General features: G+C 40.8%; 1 protein-coding gene across 2 annotated transcripts in view; it reads right to left on the minus strand.

Moving 5' to 3' along the window:
* Positions 1 to 22,688, minus strand: part of COPS4 (COP9 signalosome subunit 4) — a 32,542-nt gene continuing 9,854 nt past the window's right edge. Inside the window, exons 2-10 of one of the 2 annotated variants that reach the window (XM_080925060.1) lie at positions 19,082 to 19,161; positions 18,463 to 18,614; positions 16,907 to 17,010; positions 14,062 to 14,215; positions 13,805 to 13,955; positions 9,838 to 10,008; positions 6,486 to 6,601; positions 2,570 to 2,654; positions 1 to 479 (exon numbers count right to left, since the gene is read on the minus strand). In XM_080925060.1, coding sequence (XP_080781186.1) covers positions 346 to 479; positions 2,570 to 2,654; positions 6,486 to 6,601; positions 9,838 to 10,008; positions 13,805 to 13,955; positions 14,062 to 14,215; positions 16,907 to 17,010; positions 18,463 to 18,614; positions 19,082 to 19,161 — 1,147 coding nt within the window. In that variant the 3' untranslated portion in view covers positions 1 to 345. The remainder of the gene's footprint in view (positions 480 to 2,569; positions 2,655 to 6,485; positions 6,602 to 9,837; positions 10,009 to 13,804; positions 13,956 to 14,061; positions 14,216 to 16,906; positions 17,011 to 18,462; positions 18,615 to 19,081; positions 19,162 to 22,688) is intronic. The other variant, XM_080925061.1, reaches the window with a different exon arrangement.

A 22,688-nucleotide genomic window follows, 5' to 3' on the forward strand; every position in this document is an offset into this window, starting at 1 on the left:
TTTGTTTGGCTCATCGCTCCATTTATTAGAGTAACCACATTTGGAGAGGCACAAAGCACTTAAGTTTTACATGACTACAAAGTGATCACAAATCCCAAACTTCAGATCGTTCACTTCCACTTAAAGAACAAGTTTTCAAAACATCTGTGTTAGTTCGATACACAGACCCAGATTACGTGGAGCTACTACGTTTAAATGCTGCACTTCTTGCTCTAGCATCTTCTTCAAGTGGGATCCGGCAGAAAAGGACTGAAATGTCTACGGTCATGATGCAAATGCTTTGAGGGGCAGTGAGTCAATCCGCACGAAGTGGCAAAGATGCAGTGTGCACAGAGCTCCGAGGACTCACTGGGCCATCTGCGCTTCCATGGCTTGCGCTGTCCACTCGGGGGCTGTCTGACTAATCTTCTCCAGAAGGTTATTTACTTGGAAACAAAGTGATTGGATCTGCTTGTCCCATGTTGGCAGGGCTTCCCGTGCTAAGGAATAAACAAAATAGAAAAAATAGAAATTACTTGTAAACCAAAGCTAAAAGATAAATTACAACAGTGTCACTTTTTCAGACGTTTATTCTGGAGCTCTTGGACAAAAATGCTAATTAAGCAAGAATTCCCATCAGGCCCAGCATGGTGGCACATGTTTTTCATCTCTGCATTCAGAAGACAGAAGTAGGCAGGATCTCTGAGTTTGTGGCTAGTCTGGTCTACAAAGTGAGTTCCAGGCCATCCAGGAGAGCTACACAATGACACTGTCTCAAAAAAAGAGCACAAATCATTAGCACCAAACACAATACTGAACATAATAGAAATGTTATTATTCTTACCCTTGGAAACTAAATCAACTACCGAAGACCTATCAAGACTAGATGACCACACAGCAGCCTCATTCAAGGGCCTGGTCCTCAAGTGTTTGCTGGGCGGCACTGCCATCTACTGGGAGAGCACTGGATTTACACGAGAATGTGTCTACCTCACCAAACAAAATTAACATTTACAACAGAAAAAGAAAATGGAAAATCTACTTGAAACACTATCTTGAGTCTACTTGTTGTTTTTTGAGGCCAAGGTTTCTCATACAGAGAAACCTGTCCTGTAACTGGCTGTGTAGAACAGGCCTCAAACTCGCTGAGATCTGTCTGCTTCTGCCTCCGGAGGGCTAGAATTAAAGGTGTGTACTACCACTGCCTCGCTTCATTTATTTTAAGACAAAACAAAAAACATATTATTTTATATGTTTGACTGTTTTGTGTATGTGTTACATGTATATGTACCATGTGTGTTTAGGACCAATGGAAAGAAGTCAGCAGAATTGTAAAAAGCTAAAACAAGTAGTATTAACATCAGGCTTCTAACAGAGTTCCTTTTGGCGAGTGTGTGAAAAGCAGGAATAGGAAATGGATGGTAGGAAGGGGTGAAAGGGTGGACAGAAGATAAAACATTGCCACCTATACCTCACATTTAGGGTTTGGAAATATGATGAAGACAATTTAAAAATAATCTTTGAAATGGGAAACGGTTTTCTCTTTTAAAAAAAAAAGAGAAGTTTAAACAAACAAACATAAACAACAAAACAAAACCCCCTCAGATCTGAAGGAAATACTGCAATGTAGGACGAGAATGGTCTAGAGACACGAAGCAGGATCCAGGGAGTGATGAGGGCCTGTGACCGTGGTTCATGGTGCTGTGCGTCTGATTCTGACTGTCCTCAGTGAAAGCAGGAAAGGTGAGCAGGGTGGTGATGCAGAGCTGCAATATAAGGTCAGTGGGTTCTAATAGTGTCCCACAGAGAAGCTGAGAAGGAACTGGTCTTCACAAGGCAGAGCACAGCAACTGTTCAGCCAACACCAAAAGGTCAGCCCTGAAAACACAGACAAGTAACATCACACAGATCGGGGAGGTGGTATTTAGGAATATATGTGTATGTGAATATCCATATATGCACATTACAACAGTCAATGAAAAAGGAGGCTGTGAACTTGTTCTAGGGAATCAGCGAGAACGGAACTGAGCAAGAGATCACTGGGTGCGCCTAACAGAAGAAGAGAGAAAGGACTTTGCTGACTGGAAGGACGTAGCAGAGAACACACGGTGGCTCTTGTGATCAGATAGGAGATGTACGGAAGGCAGGGGTACTGGATATGGACCAGTGAGCACACACACCCCAGGTCTGAACAACTCCTTCCCAGTGAGCCCTCTCTGCCCCAGCAGGAATCGGGAAGGGTTGCAGGTCTCAGGAGGGGAGGTCTCTCACCTGCACACCTACATTAGCTCCGTGAGTTTCTGAATAAGAAATGCAACTGTCACTCCATGGGAGCCACACATGGCTGAAGTTCAACAAAGGTCAGATGACCAAATGAGTAAACTGACACAATTGCAGTCACATTTTCTTTAGCTTAGAAATGTTGAAAAAAACTCATAAATATAGCCTTTTGGGGTTATTTTAAATGATTTCCTTTGGACATATGCACATGAGTAATATAATTCCGGGCCAAAAGAAATAATTCAACATATTTTAATCATATAACAGCTCATTGCCATTTCATTTGACGGGAATGCATAAAAGCTCTTACTTTCAAAATGAACTATTCCATCGATCTGGTCAATAAATCCATTCATGCGTCCTTCTGTTATCATCTGAGATGCTATCTTCTCTGCCTATTAAAAACAAAACCAAAACAATCTCAGGATCTGAAAGACCGCATTTAACAGCTGTTCAGGTATACCCAAGTGAAAGCCTTTGGCTTAGCCCCTGTCCTTACTGTGCTTGCCTGTCACTTGTTGAGCAACATGTATTTCCTTCTCTCAAGTGCCAAGAATAAAGACATGTCAGACGGCTACACGGAATCTAGTCTTTTTCTTAATAACCAATTTTTCCTCTGCTTAAAATTTGATTTGATTTTATGAAGAGTCTCATGTGTCCCTTGACTCATAAAGAGTCAAGTTCCCTACATAGCTGAGGATGATCCTAAACTTCTGATCCTCCTGCCTCTGCTACCCAAGTGCCAGAGTTACAGGAGTGTGGTATTAGCACAGTTTATCCCTGGAGGTTTACTCCAGAGCAGACACTCGGCAGCTAAGCTATAGAACCAGCCTCAAAAGTTCACTAGGATCCAACTCTTTAAAAGGAAAAAAAAACTGAGACGGAAGTCACACAGTCCTGCAATGTGCTGCAGTGAGCCTAGTGTTTATGAGGACTAGGGTTCAATTCCCACACAGCAGCTCACCACTGTCCATAACTCTAGTCCCAGGGATCTAACACCCTCTTCTGGCTTCTACAGGCACCAGGCACACATGTGACGCAGACATGTAGGCAGGCAAAGCAGCCCACACGGGGCTAGAACTGGCTCATGGTCAAGTGTGTATGCTTCTCCTGCAGATCCGAGTTCAGTTCCCAGCATCCACACTTGGTAGGTCACAACTGACTGTAATTCTAGTCCTAGGAAACCTGCAGTCCTCTTCTGGCTTCCTTGGGCACACATAAACACGCACAGATATACACTTTCATGGACATACACACATACATTAAAATTAAATAAAGCTTAAAAAATCCATACACATAAAGAAATAATCAAAAATCTTAAAATAATAAGAAATTGCCTTGATATTCAGGAGAAAAACAAAAAATTGTTTCTCTTTTTGCTTTTTCTTTTCTTTTCTTTTTTTTTTTTTTTTTTTTTGCTCTTTCTTTTGATGGAGGCCAGGAGAGAGCACTCCTTGAATTGGAGCTCTGCTGCTCATGAGTCACTGACTGGGTGCTGGAAACCAAACCCAGGCCCTCTGTGAAAAAGCCAATACTCTTAACTGCTGAGCTGTCTCTCCAGTTCTTGACTTGCCCATCGTTTATCCTGACATCTCCACAGTCAATGCTACATCATCCTACTGACTGATCACACCACTCCTACTGACTGATCACACCACTCCTACTGACTGATCACACCACTCCTACTGACTGAACACATCACTCCTACTGACTGATCACATCACTCCTACTGACTGGTCACACCACTCCTACTGACTGATCACACCACTCCTACTGACTGATCACACCACTCCTACTGACTGATCACACCACTCCTACTGACTGGTCACACCACTCCTACTGACTGGTCACACCACTCCTACTGACTGATCACATCACTCCTACTGACTGGTCACACCACTCCTACTGACTGGTCACACCACTCCTACTGACTGATCACACCACTCCTACTGACTGATCACACCACTCCTACTGACTGATCACACCACTCCTACTGACTGAACACATCACTCCTACTGACTGATCACATCACTCCTACTGACTGATCACACCACTCCTACTGACTGGTCACACCACTCCTACTGACTGATCACACCACTCCTACTGACTGATCACATCACTCCTACTGCTGATCACACCACTCCTACTGACTGATTACATCACTCCTACTGCTGATCACACCACTCCTACTGACTGGTCACACCACTCCTATTGACTGATCACACCACTCCTATTGACTGATCACACCACTCCTACTGACTGATCACACCACTCCTACTGACTGATCACACCACTCCTACTGACTGATCACACCACTCCTACTGACTGATCACATCACTCCTACTGACTGAACACATCACTCCTACTGCTGATCACACCACTCCTACTGACTGATCACACCACTCCTACTGACTGATCACATCACTCCTACTGACTGATCACATCACTCCTACTGACTGATTACATCACTCCTACTGACTGATCACACCACTCCTACTGACTGATTACATCACTCCTACTGACTGATCACACCACTCCTACTGACTGGTCACACCACTCCTACTGACTGATTACATCACTCCTACTGACTGATCACACCACTCCTATTGACTGATCACACCACTCCTACTGACTGATCACACCACTCCTACTGACTGATCACATCACTCCTACTGACTGATCTTGAACACATCACTCCTACTGACTGATTACATCACTCCTACTGACTGATCACACCACTCCTACTGACTGATTACATCACTCCTACTGACTGATTACATCACTCCTACTGACTGATCACACCACTCCTACTGACAGATTACATCACTCCTACTGACTGATTACATCACTCCTACTGACTGATCACACCACTCCTACTGACTGATTACATCACTCCTACTGACTGATCACATCACTCCTACTGCTGATCACACCACTCCTACTGACTGAACACATCACTCCTACTGACTGATTACATCACTCCTACTGACTATAATCAATAACTGACAGCGTCTTCACTCCACAAGCAGTGAAGCACCATTCCTAAGAAGAAAGCTTCTTTTGGTTCATTTCTCTTACCCTGTAGCCACCTTCCTTCCCCAGTGTCTAAAGTACTGAGATTATAGGTGTGAGCTACCATGCTTTGCTAAAAAACATCTTTAAATGGCAACTATTGTCTCAATTCCAAGGTCAATCCATTCTCTTCACTAAATGTGTATGTGCAACAAAACTTAGAAAATCCTAAATTAAGCCTGGCATACACACACCTGTAATCTCAGTAACTGGGAGGTAGAGGCAGGAGGATCCAGAGTTTAAGGTCATCCTTGGCTTCAGCCTCCTACTGAGTGTGAGACCAGTCTAGGCTGCATGAGATCCTGTCTCAAAAGAAGAACAAGGAAAACCCTAAATTAAAACTTTATAATCAGATAAACTACATGACTTTAATTAAGGTGAAAGATTGACTGCTTATTCTCAGTATTGTTAAAAATTGAGATGATGTTTCAGAAGTGGTAAAAGTGTAACTACAATTGGTATTGGGGTGGAATTTGTGTATGACCAACCAAATCCAAAAACAAAGGAAGACTCCCTAGCAGGCCAACAAGTCCTTAAACTAAAGCACACTCGGAAAGCATAGCAGGGCATCTTGGGGTCAGAAAGATGAGCATTAAACATGTGAGTCAGTCTAGAGCAGAGGAACAAGGACAGCTTGAAGAACCATTTAGCATCCAGAAACTTTGTATTGTTTGTAAGACACTACACAAAGATATATATCCTTGTGAAAAGGGTAGACTGGGGCTTCTGTAAATCCATTCTAAGTAACTATCATGAAACACAATTTACAAAGCTAAAACCACTAAGTTTCATGACAACGGTATTTAGCCAATCTCCTCCCAGTCTCCTCCCACTTCCCTGGGACTTTAAACATGTACCTTTTGTTGTGCTGATGAACTTTATAAAGTATATATCTTTTCGTTACTTCAATGATTTGGGGTTTCAATTTCCCTGTTATAAAGTGCTGAATTAAGAAAAATACCTTAGGGCTGGAGAGATGGCTCAGCAGTTAAGAGCACTGGCTGCTCTTCGAAAGGTCCTGTGTTCAATTCCCAGCAACCACACGGTGGCTCACAACCATCTGTAATGGGATCTTATGCCCTCTTTTGGTGTGTCTGAAGACAGCGACAGTGTACTCTTAAGTAAAGTAAATAAATATTAAAAAAAAAAAATACCTTAGCTGCAGGGATCTCTAAAAGAGCTCCAAGTTCTTCAAAGGTGATGTTGTTATATAATTTGCTTGCTGACAACAAATTATGCTCAATAACAGCTCTGTCCAAGATGCTGGAACCTTAAATAAGCATAAATAAATCATTAAATGTTTGAAACTAGTTTTATACTTTAGAAAAAAAATACCTTTATTTTTATTTCTAGCCATGTAATAATCAGCTTTATACCTCTAATCAACACTTTACTAAAATTTACATTTGATATTATTATTGTTGTTGTTGTTTCCAGACAGGGTTTCTCTGTATTGTCCTGGCTGTCCTGGAACTCACTGGAAGATCTTGCCTCTGCCTTCCCAGTGTTAAGAATAAAGGCAAGCACTAATGTATGGGGTATACTTACAATTATAGTTTATATACCATTAAATAAAATATAGAATTTAGAAAATTAGTGTGATAGCTAATCTCCAATAGTCAATCACCATGGAAACATACCCGTGGGAGTGTTCCCAGATAGATTTAGTTTAAGAGCTACCCTGAACGGGCATACCATGCCTTAGGCTGTGGTCCTCAATTGAAAAGGAGAAAGTCAGGGAGTACCTACACTGGTCTGTGTCCTGGCCCCTCACACACCTGCCCTCATGCCCTTCACACTATGGTGGTCTGCATTTTCACACTGTGAGCCACGGTCCATCCTGTCTCAGCTGCTCCTGTGAGGAACTGTGTTAGGGAGGTGACACACATGAGTAGCTGGTGAGCAATTGCTAAGGGACCGATGGATTGAGCCCCCTGCACGGGGGCTCTGCTCCTAGCTGACAAATTCATTAACTTTTCTTTCTCTGCTTCAAACAGAAACTTACTAGCAAGAGCAGTACAGCAATCATGCAACATGCTCTGGAAGCCTCATCTTAATCTTTTAAGATTCATTTTTTTTTGAGAATGTGTATTCCTGGGGTGAGGTGGGATGGGATAGGGGTACATGCAGAGCATCATGTTCTCTCACACGCTCTCCACAGTGTAAGATGTGGGAGCTGACAAATCACCGCACACCGCAGGGTGTTGGGAAGAACACACACTCTTACTAATGAGACATCTTTCCAGCCCCTTGGCTCATTATTTGGTTATCCATAAGCACCTTACTGTGAGGTAAACATCAGGTATATCCCAGATGCAGGGCCAACTTCTTTCTTTCAGGAGTTCAGAAACAGAATCCTCCTGTAAACTAGGGAATCTAACCCCTAACAAAGTCTTCAACCCTGCCCTGGATTGCTGGCCTCACCCAGTTTTCTGTAATGACTGTTGTGCATTAAACTACAGACCAGTTGCTGTAATGGGGGTATTTAAAGACCCCCAAGGAAGTATTCTACAAAATTCTTTCAATTCTTTCTTATAACTGCTCACCAATCCGGCACAATTAAAAAAAAAAAAAAAAAAAGAAGAAGAAGATAAAAAATGATTTAGCCAAGCATGGGGATGTAGGTTGGTCCAGTAATAGAATGTTTGACATTAAAGGCCACAAAACCCATTTCAAGCACAAAAGAAAAGAAAGGAGGAAGGGTCAGATGGTGGGAAAGGGAAAGACTGTACACATGCACATGTTAACACACATGTAAAAACTTTTAACACAAAATTTTAACCTCACAGCAGCAATACTAATAATCCCAAAGTGGAAACAATCTTCCTGTCCACCAACTTAGCTCCACATACTAGAATTTTATTTGGCAAAGAGGAATAAAATACCAATAACATGGAGAGCCATGACACTAGTGAAAGCAGCCAATCATGACAGGCCATAACAACATCATTATGATTCCAGTTAACGTGAAATGTTCAGAACATGCAAATCTAAGAGCTAGAACTGTATCAGCAGCGATGCTACAAGACTGGAGACAGAATGAACACCAGTGAACATACTTCACATTTAAAAATACAGCAGGCACTATGTCTTAAAATTGCTAACTCAGGAAGCTGGAGAGACGGCTCAGTGGTTAAGAGCACTGACTGCTCTTCCAGAGGTCCTGAGTTCAAATCCCAGCAACCACATGGTGGTTCACGACCATCTGTAGTGGGATCTGATGCCTTCTTCTGGTGCATCTGAAGACAGCTACAGTGTACTCATGGACATAAATAAATACAAATCTTTAAAAAAATTCAAAAGCTATAACAAACCAAACAGGAGGATTAGTGTCAACTGAAGCCCATGCATACTACTCATAGTTGTGTTACAAATTTAATCTTTCTAGAGGTTAAGCAAAATAAAAGAATCAATTTATCAATTCAGAATGTGTTTAACTATGACAAAACTAATTGCTCAGAAGAACCAGAAATAATCCTACAACAATAAAAAAAATTTTCATGAAGTGCTTAAGAAAATTCTATGAAGAAGAAAATCGTGGCCTAGAGACACAACTCAGCACATTACGATCACTGGCTGCTCTTGTAGAGGACCTGAGTTTGGTTCCCAGCAGCCCCACTGGGTGACTCAGACTCAGCACAGCTCATCGCTGGCTGACTTCTTCAGGCCTCCCAAGACACACTTCCATGTACCCGGCATATATTCATACTGACACACACCTAGACACATAAATAAAAATAAAACTCTTAAAATTAAGAGGGAGTAAAATGTCACCTCTCAGGTAGCCTAACTGAAATGAGTCCTCACAAACAGTGAGCGCAGGCAGCAGGCCTAGCTGACACGTTTGCTGCCACACCGCTCTGCACATGGTTCATTGTGTGCACACTCTGTAATTAGTATCATGGCCATGTTAACACCGTACTTTAAAACATCTTAGACAAACATGCATAAAATAATCACTACTATGAATAAGAAAATATTAAAAAGTCTTTTTCCCTGGCAAAGACATTTTGATTTAAGCAAACACATCATTTAACCAGGAAAGATGAAAGGAAACATATTATTTGCAGCATTTTACCCAAGAAACCTTGGGCAAGCCACTGAGCTACACTTTACTCTTCATCAAGAATGGATAATGATGCTCTATTACAGCCTGTTACTTAGTGTTGCTTACCAACAGCTTAGGCTCTCTAAAACCCAGGTGCCATACATATACTCTGCCATTGTTTTAGTTTTCACAAGTTTCAAACAAACAAACAAACAAACAAACAAACAATATTTTGGAAAAAAAAAAAGAAAAAACCACTTTATTACATAAAATGCTTTCCAATATGGATTATTTCAGATTATACTACAAACCTATGTCGGTGTTTAATATTCATTATCGGTCTATAGTCCTCTTTTTATTAATCAGAAAGTACTGCTTGGAAATACTAATGTAACATACTTTCTACTAATCTATACCTAAACATTCCCTGCCACATACATGTAAGACATGATCATTACCATCAGCCGTCGTTGCTTTCTGGTGAGGCATCAGCATTGCAGCAAATTCTTGAAGCTGGTTCCCTCTGATGATTCTGTCTAGGTACATTTTCTCTAGGATCCCATATGCAGCAAGTTGCTGGCACCTTTCATCCTTAAAAAGAGTAGCCAGCATCCGAGAGCGCTGCTGTCCTAGGGAAACAGAAGGTAAAATGTCCTAAGTGTTTCTTCAGTGACAAAAAGAATCACATTCTATGATCCTATTTTTGCCTAATAAAATACAGACAATCCCCATTAACATATACGTAGTATGTTCTAGAAAGGCATTGTACCACAGTTAATATTGAGCTGCTGCTTCTATTGGAGATACAGAATTAGGTTCTTCTAAGCCCCTAGTCAATTTTTTGTCAATCTTAACCAATCTGCAACTTTGTTTCATGTGTTTCTGTTTAGACCCTTATATAACACATATGGTTAATTCATTAGCTTTGAACTCATAGCTAACACTGCAATTCTGCCAAAATAAAGCTTACAGGATATATTGTGTCACACAAACATCTCCACAGCAGACTGTCTATACTTATGAACACTAGAGGAAATAGTGGTGCGTGCCTGTAATTTGAGTCCAGTGAGTCACAGGACAGCCAAGACTACCCAGAAAGACTTTGTCCAGCCCTAGTTCCCACCAACACCTATACCTAAACACACACACAGAGAGTAGTAGAGAACATCCGGCAGTCCAACAGGGAACCATTTTAACAGCAAACTCACCAATAAAGGGCATAAAACTATGAAGAGGGAGCCCGAGTAGCCCACAAAAGAACGCTTGCACACAGGTTAAAAGCTGGGCTATAAGAGGCAGAGCACTATGAGACCACTCTCACCTGGAGACAGGAGTTGGGTAACTCATTTTGCTACTTAGTCTGCACATATCTGGAAATGATGAAAACACTGAAAGTTTGCATTAGTTCAAAATAAATTTTAATCACTAGATATGTTCACTAGCAAAAAAACAGGTGAGAATAACTGAATATTCACATAATGGACCAGGGTAGAGATCAAAATGGTCCAGGAGGTGATTTATATTTTCTTCTTGTATATTTATATTAGTACATTATTTAGTTAATAAAAAATATATATGCCCAGCATGGAATACACTTCTATAATTACAGAACCAGGAAGGCTGAAGAATGAGGTTTACCAGTTTGAAGCCAGCCTGAACTACACAGCAAGTTGTAGGTGAGCGAAGCTGAACAGAAAGACTGTGTCTCAGAAACAGAAAACAAAAATGATATTGTCTCGATGCATACATTTTGAAGCCTTTAAACAACTGGTGACTAATACCAAGTGAGTGGAAACAGTGCTGTCAATAGCCACTTTCTTCTGTCACAAGGACACCTACACCTAGTAGCTGTGGTAACATCCAGTGTCTAAATCTTGGTATTATCCTGGCTAGTTTTATGCCAACTGATATAGCTATAGTCATTTAGGAAGAGGGAACCTCAACTGAGAAAACGTCTGCACTAGACTGACATGAGAACAAGGCCGTGGGGGACATTTTTCTTGACAGTAACTACTATAGGAGAGCCGAACTCACTGTAGTTGGGGCTGCCCCTGGGCTGGTGGTTCTGGATGGTGTGAGAAAGCAAGCTGAGTAAGCCTTGGGAAGAAAATCAGTAAGAAGCATTCCTCCATAGCCTCTGCTTTAGTTCCTGCTCTCTAGGTTCCCTAGGATATATAAGCAAAATACACCCTTTTCTTCTCAAGTTGCTTTTGGTCATGGTGTTTGATCGCACAATAGAAATACTAACTAAGGGCTGGAGAGATGGGCCCGTGATTAGGAGGCGTACCCTGATCACACTCTCAGCACCTACACAGCAGCTAACAAAAGCCTATTTACTCCAGCTCCAGGTGATCAGATGCTCTCTCCTGGCCTCTGTAGGCACCGAGCACACATGTGGTACACAGGCATACATGTAGCAAAAACATTCATATCCACTAAACAAATAAACAAACACATAAAAAATTTAGAGAAAATCCTAAGACAGTATTCTAGTAAAAGGAAAAAGAGTATTTATAAAATATTTTTTAAAAAGATGTATTTATTTTATGTAAATGAGTATACTGTATATTCAGACACACCAGAAGAGGGTGCTGGATTTCATTACAGATGGTTCTGAGCCACCATGTGGTTGCTGGGATTTGAACTCAGGACCTCTGGAAGAGCAATTAATGCTCTTAACTGCTGAGCCATCTCTCCAGCCCTATAATATAGATCTTAAAACATAACTTTTAGCATATTTGTTTTCCAGTGCTGCAAACCTAACGTACTCCTAATGTAAAAAGGCTATCTTTTTATGTTAGAATGTAGAGAAATAGTCAACACTAACGGGACCACATCCAAGTCATACTGCGAAGGTGTGAGCATCAAAAGCACAGTTCGGGAGGCAGAGGCTGGCAGAAGGATCTCCGGGCTGGAGGTCACCATGATCTACATCGAGAACATCTTTGGAGTGGTGTTACATTACAGTATAATGTAATTTCTATCCAAATATTAAAAAATATGTGTCCCTGGACCGAGGAGTTTAACCTATCCATAAACTCATCTCTGTATATAATCCCTGTGCACGTAGTTGTGTCCAACCTTTTGACACTGAAATAATCTTATTAACTACAAAGTTCACACTGAAGAACCATGTAATTGAGTTACAAAAAACCCAAACCAACCAACCACCAACCAAACAAACAAAAAACCCTCTTATTTCAGGAGTGTTTGTAGTTTCATGTGGCACATCAGTTATAGCTATCCTTGGAAGCATACAGTTTATTGGCCACAGGATGGGTATGCCTGGATGATAAAGTAAAACAACAGGAAATCAAAGAAAATCTGTATGACATACTAAGATGTAACCATACCTGATACTTAGTTACAAGAAAATCTAAGTGGCAGTTTAAGCCTTAATCCCAGCACGCTAAAGGCAGAGGCAGACAGATCTCTGTAAACTGGAGGTCAGCTCCATCCATACATGGAGTTCTAGGACAGCCAGGACTAAATAAAAAGACTCTGTCCAAAACGAAGGGGAGGGGGTGTTACGTGTGAGCACTAAACATGTTATGAACTCTCTGCTGATAACAGATCCTGGAGGACTTCGGAATGATTTAGAAAAGCCATGGTTCAGGATTAACAGTCCTTCACAACAGTCTTTTCTATATAAAAGTCATGTGCTTTCTATGCTATAATATAGTGAAAAACTTTATATGCATTGAGGAAAAGAACAAATGCTAGTCTGTTATTCTAAAATGAAGCTTAAAGATTTTGTTTTTTTAAGGCTTATTTATTTTATGAATGTGAACACTTTGTCTTCAGACACACCAGAAGAGGTCATCGGATCCCATTACAGATGGTTGAGCCACCATGTGGTTGCTGGGAATTGAACTCAGGACCTCTGGAAGAGCAGTCAGTGCTCTAACCACTGAGCCATCTCTCCAGCCCCTCCCTTTAGATCTTTCTGTGCACATGAGGGAAACACCCCTGCTGTCATACACTTGTGAAGGTGAGACAGAACCTTCAGGAATCATTTGTCTCCTCCACCACATGGGTCCTGGGAGTCAAACTGGGCTCCTCAGGGTTGGCAACAGGCATATCTACAGGATGAGTCATTCTACTGACCCAATGAGTAAATCTACTGATTTAAAATGTATCTCCTCCTCTGTAGTTCTCATTTAAGAATCAGTTTCTCTTTCTGTGAAAATCTAACAATAAACTTATCTCTAACTATTCTCAATGTGTGAGTAACAAACTGATACATTCACTTACATTTTTAAAATAAATCCTTTTATTCCTGGTTTTGTTTCATGTTTAAACTTACTTTAATTGTACTAAGACACCCCGTAGAAGAATGGTTCCTTGCAAGGTATTCCAGTTGTTGCCACCTAATGTTATTAGCAGAGACAATTTGTGTCACTGAAGCCTAAATCCCAGGCTTACCTGCCGATGCTAAGATGGTGCAGTGTAGTGCATGCTTTAAGGCCTCTAGTCTTTCACTTTCGTGGACTATTGTCTTGTAAGAGAGCTCATTGTACCTTTGGGCAGCTTCAATGAATTTCCTTCTGTAATCAAGGACACGTGCATAGCAAACCTATGGAGGGAAAATGCTCCAATTAGGGAAAACTGGAGGGTCAACGAAATGAGGTAAACATTCATCACGTGTTGAAACATCTTGGTATATACAGCTCATTTGTTACCTTATAGTGTATCTGTAACTGTTCGTTTGTGGATTCATTCTGAAGTAAGGATGCTCGGTTTATGTAAGCCTCAGCCTGGACAGGATCATCATCCTCCAGGTACAGCCTTGCGATCTTCAGGTAAGTCTCCAGCTTATAGTCTACATTGTACTGTCTAGGACAAATAAGCAAACAACAAATGAAATAGACAAGTGGCACGTGTGAGGCTTATCGGACACTATGGTGGACCTGCATCAGGCTCAGCCTGCCTGGAGAACAGTTTGGCGATTAACTCTCCAACTATGCTCTGAATTCCTTAGATGTGTGTTTGTAATCCATGAAATCTGACATCTAGATATCAGATCCTACTAGACACAATAAGGAATGTGCCCATGTACCTATTACAAGGAGATCACCTTATAAAATGATTACTTACGTTAGAAAATGAAAACCACTGTCCTGTGTCTATAGGAGTGAATCTCTCTGCTGTGTAAGAAGGTAGAAGGCATTCTGCATGATCCTTGCGAGCCACTCACAGACAACATGTGTTTTCTTTCAAGTGAAAAAGTGTTTGACGGCATTTTTACACAAACTATAATCTCAATTAGAGAGAGTAGGGTTGGAATGAGTTACAGGCAGTTTTCAGTCTCTCCCTCTTCCACTGGTGACATCTTACTCCAGAAGGAACTGGAGGCTTCAAAATAATTCAAAACTCAGAATTCAAGATTAATCCTCAAAGAAAAGTAATCTTTTCTGTGTGACAGCCAAAACAGTAAAGCCTTGTGGCAAGGAAAAACAGACAAATAACAAAAAACAACAAACAAAACAAATTAAAAACCTAGCTCCCACTGTGAAGTTAGGTCTTTGTTTTGGTTTTTGTAGGGGAGAGACAGGTCATGGAAAACATTTCTATGAATTCAAATTGTTTGCTTAGCTCATTTATTATATATTCCACAGTGTGTTTCCCATTCACAACTCAAATTCATAGGAATTGTTCTCTCATGCTAAGCTTCTTTAATTTTTCGATTTTTTAAAATCAGGAAATCCTTTCATTACATTAAAAATGAAAATGACTGACTGACTTTCTGAGGAGCCCCTTCATCCAGTCACTCCTGTGTCCTCTCTCAGTCTGACTGCCCGGCCCTGTCAGTGCTGCGCAGGCTCTGCTGCCTTCTCTGAGAAGCCATCACGGAGAACGTGCACCAACTCCTCCGTCACTGATGCAGCCTGTCCTGTGCTCTACTTGTCCCTCGGGGAACATGTGCATTTCTGACTGTTGAAGGCCCAGCAGTGCTGCTGTCCTGAGAAAGAACCAGGATGCTAACCTTACACACAGGACAGCCCTAGACAAAGGACTATGCCAGTCTAAAATGCTCTCCACCCTACTGGATTCCCATGTGCTCATACACTACTGTGAGAATCCATTACCAATTCCTCAACATCAGTGTTTTGCCTTGTTTTCTGACACAGGTCTCACTATGTCACTCTGGCTATTCTGGAGCTCACTTTGTAGATTAGGCTGACCTAGAACTCAAGAGTTCTGCCTGTCTCTGCCTTCTGAGTGCTGGGACTAAAGGCAACCACCACTATACCCAGCATCAATTATCAAAACTTTTGCTTTCCAATGGATTAGAAAATAAAACTATCTAACTTTCATTGTGGTTTCTATCCTACACTCATTATTGTCTCTGTATGGTTCCCTTTTTGTTTTGTTTTTTGAAACCTCCAAAGAGCTGTCTCCGTTCTCTCTTTCCAGTCAGGCTTAAGCTCTCCCCAGCTGCACCACAACAGCTCTCATCCAATCACCCTGCTTCCACGCCTGACGGGCGCTCACCAGCCAAGGCTCTTTCCCTCATATGGGTTCTAGGGAGGAGCACACCCTATTTTGGTGATCTTACCTCCCACTTGCTACAACTGCCTTTACCACTTACCTCTTAACATTGAAATACCCCAGGCCTCAGCACCCACTCCTCTTCTCCCCTGGAAAGCGGTCAATCCGGTCTAGTAGGCAAGGACTCCCAAATGTCTACTTGTAGCCCAGACTGCTCTACTTCCTCCAAATGAAACCACTCTGCTCACTACCAGGTATCTTCATTTGCTTATCACAACCCAAACATACGCTTCACCTTCCCTCAAAATCTACTCCCCACAGGGCCTGGCAAACCCATATTTCCAACTGTTTTGGCCAAAAACTCAGGACGTAGCCATTTCTGTAGTGCACAGGGGAGATTTGCAGACTGAGTGAGGAGTTCCTCCAGCTGTGGTTAATTGACATCCCTACTGTTACCAGCACCTCAGCCAGCACTCAGTGCTCAGAGGTTCTTCAAGACACATTATCACCATCACTTCTCTGTCCAAAATTATCCAATGGCTCACTCTCATTTCACTTTGTCCTGGAGGCAGGGTCCAAACTTTGTAACACTCTCCGTGTAGACCAGGCTGGCCTCAAACTCAGAGATCTGCCTGCCTCTGCCTCCTGAGTGGTGGGATTAAAGACAATGTACCACCTTGCCTAGCCCTCTCATTTTTCTTTGAATCGAAGGCCTTACAATGGCTTTAAGAACCCAGGGGACCTGATCCCTAGGACTGAGTTCCTGTCTTTTCTGGTGTTCACTCTACCTATATTGGTATTCTTATTCTTCCTTAGAAAACACTACAAATACATTGGCAGCTTAAGACCTTTGTCTTAAGAACACCCCTTCTAAAGCACTGTCTGCCCTCAGACAACAGTCAGTCTTTGAGAAGCACTTACTACACTATGACTATTGTCTAATGCACTATGACTATTCGGATCTCCTCTGTTAGGATTTAAGAAAACATGTTAAGACACTCATCCAAATCCATTCAAGTCCACTATTTACTATACTTTTGTCCTGTTTCCAGAGGAATCCCCACCAACACTTGGGCTGCATTTCTCCAGTCTTCCTCCTTCTCGTAAATAGATGCAAGATGCTGTCTTATGGAAGCAACCTAGAATGACAGATAGAGACGACACTCAGACAGTGCTCTTACCCAATATACTAACCTACTTTTTACTTCTATCAAGTTTGTATTCACAGAATATGAACATAGAAAAACGCAACATTTCTTTTTTTTTATTGGATATTTTATGTTTTTACATTTCAAATGTTATCCCTTTCCTGGTTCTCCCCTCTCCCATGCCCTCTTCCCCTGCCTTTAGGAGGTTGCTTCTTCTCCCACCCACCCACTCCCACCTCAACACCCTGGGTTTCTCCTCCTATTGATGCCAGACTATGCCATCCTCTGCTACAAATGCTGCTGAAGCCACGGTCCTGCATGTGTACTCTTTGGAAACAACACATTTCTAAATTGCATATTTTGGCATCATTTTTTTCAGTATTAAACTTTGCTTTTGTGTTGCTACATACTTGATGCTGGAGTTTTCCTAAGTTTTCAATTTTAACAATGTTACTAGCGCTACTGAGACTGCTCAAGGTACAATGTTATAAAAGCCTACAACCTGAATATGCTCCACAGAATTCATATACAGATGGAAGAATAGAACTAATTCCAGAGCTATCCTGACCTCCATCTGCACATAAGTACATGTCTGTATACATGAGTAAAACAGACTACAAAATCTTTACTAACACTGCAGCTGGAGCTGCTATGTCCTAATTCTTCCTTGATTTTACATCGTAAATGCTGTTTGATTCAGTTTTATAAAAAATATGAAACTGAGCAATTATCTCCTTTAAGGAATTAATAACTTAAGATTATAAAAATAATGTGTTATCTTAAGCTCAAAATCTACTGTTTTGACATAACAGGACAGGTGACCATAAGAACTCACAGAGAATTGAGGCAGCTTGCACAGGCCTGCACAGGTTCAAGACAGACAGGGCCCCAGCAAGGAAGCATGGGGCCCCACACCTAACCAAGAAGCTATTTACAACTGATACCCTTGTGGCAAAGGGAAAAACCAGTCTTTCTAGGCCTTTGAGCCACACTCAAGGGCGGCAGGCCCCACATCCAACTCAATGACATTTCTGTGGAGTTACTGTTTTATTCTGCTTTGTTTAGACACTTTTTGTCTTATCAGTGTTTTGCTTTTTTTTTTTTTTCCCTGTGGTTTTGTAGGGATTTTGTATTTATTTTTGCTTCTGTTTTTTATTTGTTGCTTTTTAGTTACTCAAGACAGAGCTCTTCTTCTGTGAAGACCTGGCTGTCCTGGAACTTTCTCTATAGACCAAGCTGCCTCAAACTCAGAGATCCACTTGCCTCTGCTTCCCAGTGTTTGAGTGGATGGGAACGTCTGAGAAGAAGTGGTAGAGGGCAAAACATAAAAAAAATTATGAACTTTTTTCAAAAAAAAAAATTACTAGGAATTAGGAGCTTCCAGTTCCTGAATTATTAAAACAGAACAAAACAACAATAAAATCTATGGCTCTAGACTTTTACCTGCTCCTCAAAGGAAATGACCCGAGGCTGGATCTTCTCCAAAGTGAAATGGTAGACCTCCTTGGCTGTGCTGTCTGGTAGGTTAGGGAGGTGTGTGCAGAAATCTGTTAGCAGTTGCCGTGAGATCACAAGACTGACGTTCTCATTCACCACTGGTTAGAAAGTAAACAAGAAACATCAATAATCTGTAAGTTTCCATTAAGCAATCACATTTTACTTAAAATTACCATTTAATAAGTTCAATTTATTCTTCTCATATGCTATATAATTAGTTTCTTTATGCTGGATTTTACTGATTTCATATTTACAACAGCAAAGCAGAAAAATATAGTAACTTTTCTAAGAAAATATTGGGGAAAGTTCCTTGAAATTTTTATACTTTCCCTTTTGTTTTTTATCTTTGCGCAAAGGGAAAGCACAGAGCATCTATATAAAAGCTTAATTGAGATTTCAATTTTGAAGACAATTCAGTTGAAAAATAACCCAACTGCATGTGGTTAAGTGTCTGGAATAAGTTCATCTCAAAGCACATTTAACAGTGATTGCTGTAGAAAAGCCGACAGTCTTTAAAGAACTACGCAGTCATACAAGGCAAGCGTGGCCCTTCCATTCTACTCACTCGCTTCCACAAAAGCTCTCAATGCTTCTAGTTGTTCTGTCCCAGATAACTGAATGGCTTTTTCCAGAATCTGACGATATCTAAAACAGTATCAAATGAGAATAATGAATGTTTAGCTCTAATTGTCAACTTGAAACAATCTACAATCACTGAGGAAGAGAAGATCAATGAAGAACTATCTTAATTTGATTGGCCTTTGGACGCAGTCCTAGAACTCTTGATTATATTAACCAAAGGGTGAAGACCTACTACTGTTGGTGGCACTAGTCCCTAGGAAAGGAATGCTGAACTAGAAGAACTGAGAAAGCAAGCTGAGCATAATCATGCATGCATTTATTCTCTCTCCACTCTTGACTACGATAAGAGCAGCTGCTTCAAGCTCCTGCTGTCTTGACTTCCCAGCAATGATAGACAGTAACCTGGAACTGTGAACTCAAAGAACTGTTTTTCCCTAAGTGGCCTGTTAGGGTATTTTCTAGCAGCAAGAGAAATGAACCTAAGATGTTTATTGTCTAATGCAAACTCCAAAGTTTATTTATTCATCTCAATTGTCTATTTGTTTCTATTTTGGTTTTTTGGGTTTTTTTTTTTTTTTTTTTTTTTTGAGTCAGAGTTTCACTATGATGTAAGCCCAGGTTGGCCCTGAAACTCTCTGTGTAGCCCAGCTAACTTGAAACCTGATCCTCCTGTCTCTGCCTCTCAAACACTAGGATTCTGGGTATGCCACCATACCCTGGCCTATTTATTCATTTTTACCACTAAATTTGACATGTATTCTGTCTTTTCAATTTACCCTAATTTCTTCCATTAATCTCTAGTTGACAGTTTTCTTTACAGCACACTGACAAAATAATATATTTTCAAAAGTTTCCAGCCCATCACAAAAAAAAAAATACTAACTGGTGAAATAGCTCAACAGATAAAGTCACTTTCTGTCCATTTGACTTCTGAGTTCCATTGCTAGAACCTATACAGTAGAAGGTAAGAAGTGATTTTTCCATAAGTTGTTCTCAGACCACACGCACGCACATACGCACACATGAATGCACATGCGCACACAAATAAATGCAATCTTAACAATTTTTTAAAAAAATACTAAATCTGCAATTGTCTGTTCATTGTTTGTTTGTTTGTTTTTGAGACAGGGTTTCTCTGTATATCAGCCCTGGCTGCCCTGGAACTCATTCTGTAGACCAGGATGGCCAAGAACTCATAGATTGTGCTTGTCCCTGCCTCCCAGGTGTTGGGATTAAAGGACTGTACCACCATACTTGACCTAAACCTGTAATTCTAAGATGCAACTAGTTTTTAATAGAGTACCTATTTAAAACCTATCAGAAGAGAAGTAAATTCATAACTCTATGTTACTAAATTTTAAGGTGCCACCTTCTTGAAAACTTCCATTTTGAATCATAACTAAAATTCCAATTTTCTTTTAAATTTCTTTTTAAAATTAAGCTACCTTTTTTTAAATAGTATGTTATACAGACACACAAGTACACTATTTGAGGTAATCAGCTTTTCTTCTTGCCAACTTCATGATTATCAACATTAACATAACACTGCCTAGAGACCAGAATCACTACTAGAGACCGAATGTCTCCATATGTACCAACCAATTCCACCAAGACAATGCAGGCAAAACACTAATGTTCATAAAGTTTTTTTTTTGAAGGTGGTAATAAAAGTTTTAAAAACAACAAAATGTTTGAAGATGTCAATGGGATATAGTTACAGGGCTGAGACGAAAACTTAAGTAGGTTTTTACCTGACAGTTTACATCAAGTGAGATCATTTGAACCACCCCTAATCTTCAAGCTGTGTTTTCAAATAAACTCTTGTGCCCCACCTCCATCACAGAAAAGCTAAATGTCACCAGTAACAGCACAGAGTCCAGTCCCATGCACTAAATGCACTAACAGAATGTCTTTCTGCTGTCAGACATCTGCACTCAGTTCTAGCAACTGGTCTACTCTCCATCACCACAGCAAACTGGCACTATAAAAAGAGTAGAAGAAATGCTAAAAATAAACAGTGACCATTACCAGGCAACACTAAGTTCCTTCCTAAAACACAAGTTCAAAGAGGACAGGAACATTTTTTTTGCTTTGTTCACTGAAATATATGATGTCTTAAACAGTATATTGCACAAAAGAGCACTGATTTAACTCTGGCAGCATCTTATTTCAGTATAAGCGGGCTAAATTTCATTACTTTTTATCTTTTGTTCTTATGTTAATTTTTAAGATTTATTAATTTTATTTATGGGTGTGTTAGGGTGAACATCTGCCACATGAATTTGGGGACCCATGGAGGCCCAGAAATCAGATTCCCTGGAGCTGGAGTTAGAAGTGGTTGTGAGCCACCCAATGTGAGTGTCTGGAATCCCAACACCAGTCCTCTGGAAAAGTAAATAATCAGAACTCTAACCACTGATCCATCCCTCCAGCCCTCTCTTCTGTCTTTTAAAAGGATTTATCATTGAGCATGAAGACATGGCTCAGCAGCAGTGACTGCTCTTCTACAGCATCAAAGTTTAATTCCCAAAATCCACATTGTGGCTCACAAACATCTACTCTGGTCCCAGGGATCTAACACCCGTTTCCTGGCCTCCGTGAACACTAGGCACATGAACGATGCAGACATACATGCAAACAAAATGCCCATACAATCAGAACAACTTCTAAAAATCATTATTGGGGGTGGGGGTCAAAATGCCATGCTTTGCATGTAGAAGTCAGAGGACCACTTTGCTGAGCTGGTTTTCTCCTTTACCTATATATGGGATCCAGGGATCAAACCCAGGTCCAAGTGCCCTAGTATGCATCTTTACCCACAATCCATCTGGACAACACCACTCTTTAATTTATCTTATGCATTATTTCTTAAAAAGTATTAAAAACTTTTTAAACTTTTTTGTTTTCTGAGATAGGCTCTCTCTTTGTAGTCCAGGTTGGCCAGGAACTCAGTTTCCCCAGAGTCTGAACTATAGACATGAGCCATCACACCTGGCTAATTAAATGCATTTGCAAACCTAGTATTTCAACTATTCAGAAAGTGGTCCAGAATGAAGCCTTGAAGTAAAACCTGCACAAACAGGACCTGAGCTCATTCAGATCAGTGACATGTTTTAGAAGTCTCTTTCCCAGCTCACCTGCAAACCCTCAGCCCTGGTTATGGAGAGCTCTGTAAAACCACAGTAGAGGCAGGTGTGTGGACAAGACACAGCAAATTCCAAAGGACACAGTTCAGAAAGAAACAACTTTTCAAAACCAAGGTGTTACTTTTCCTATTACTAAATTTGAGACTTTAAGGGACAGCACTGTTGTAGAAACTCATTCCTATAAAGTATCCCAGGCTGGAGAGATGGCTCGAAGGTTGGGAGCACTGGCTGCTCTTCCAAAGGTTCTGAGTTCAAATCCCAGCAACTACATGGTGGCTCACAACCATCTGTAATGGGATCCGATGCCCTCTTCTGGTGTGTCTGAAGACAGCTACAGTGTAGTCATATACATAAAATAAATAAATCTTAAAAAAAATTATCCCATTCTAGCTTCCTCACAGCACACACACACATACACACAAAGAGAGAGAGAGAGAGAGAGAG

The sequence above is a fragment of the Micromys minutus genome (assembly GCF_963924665.1).
Source record: "Micromys minutus genome assembly, chromosome: 11".
In the NCBI taxonomy this organism is placed as follows: domain Eukaryota; kingdom Metazoa; phylum Chordata; class Mammalia; order Rodentia; family Muridae; genus Micromys; species Micromys minutus.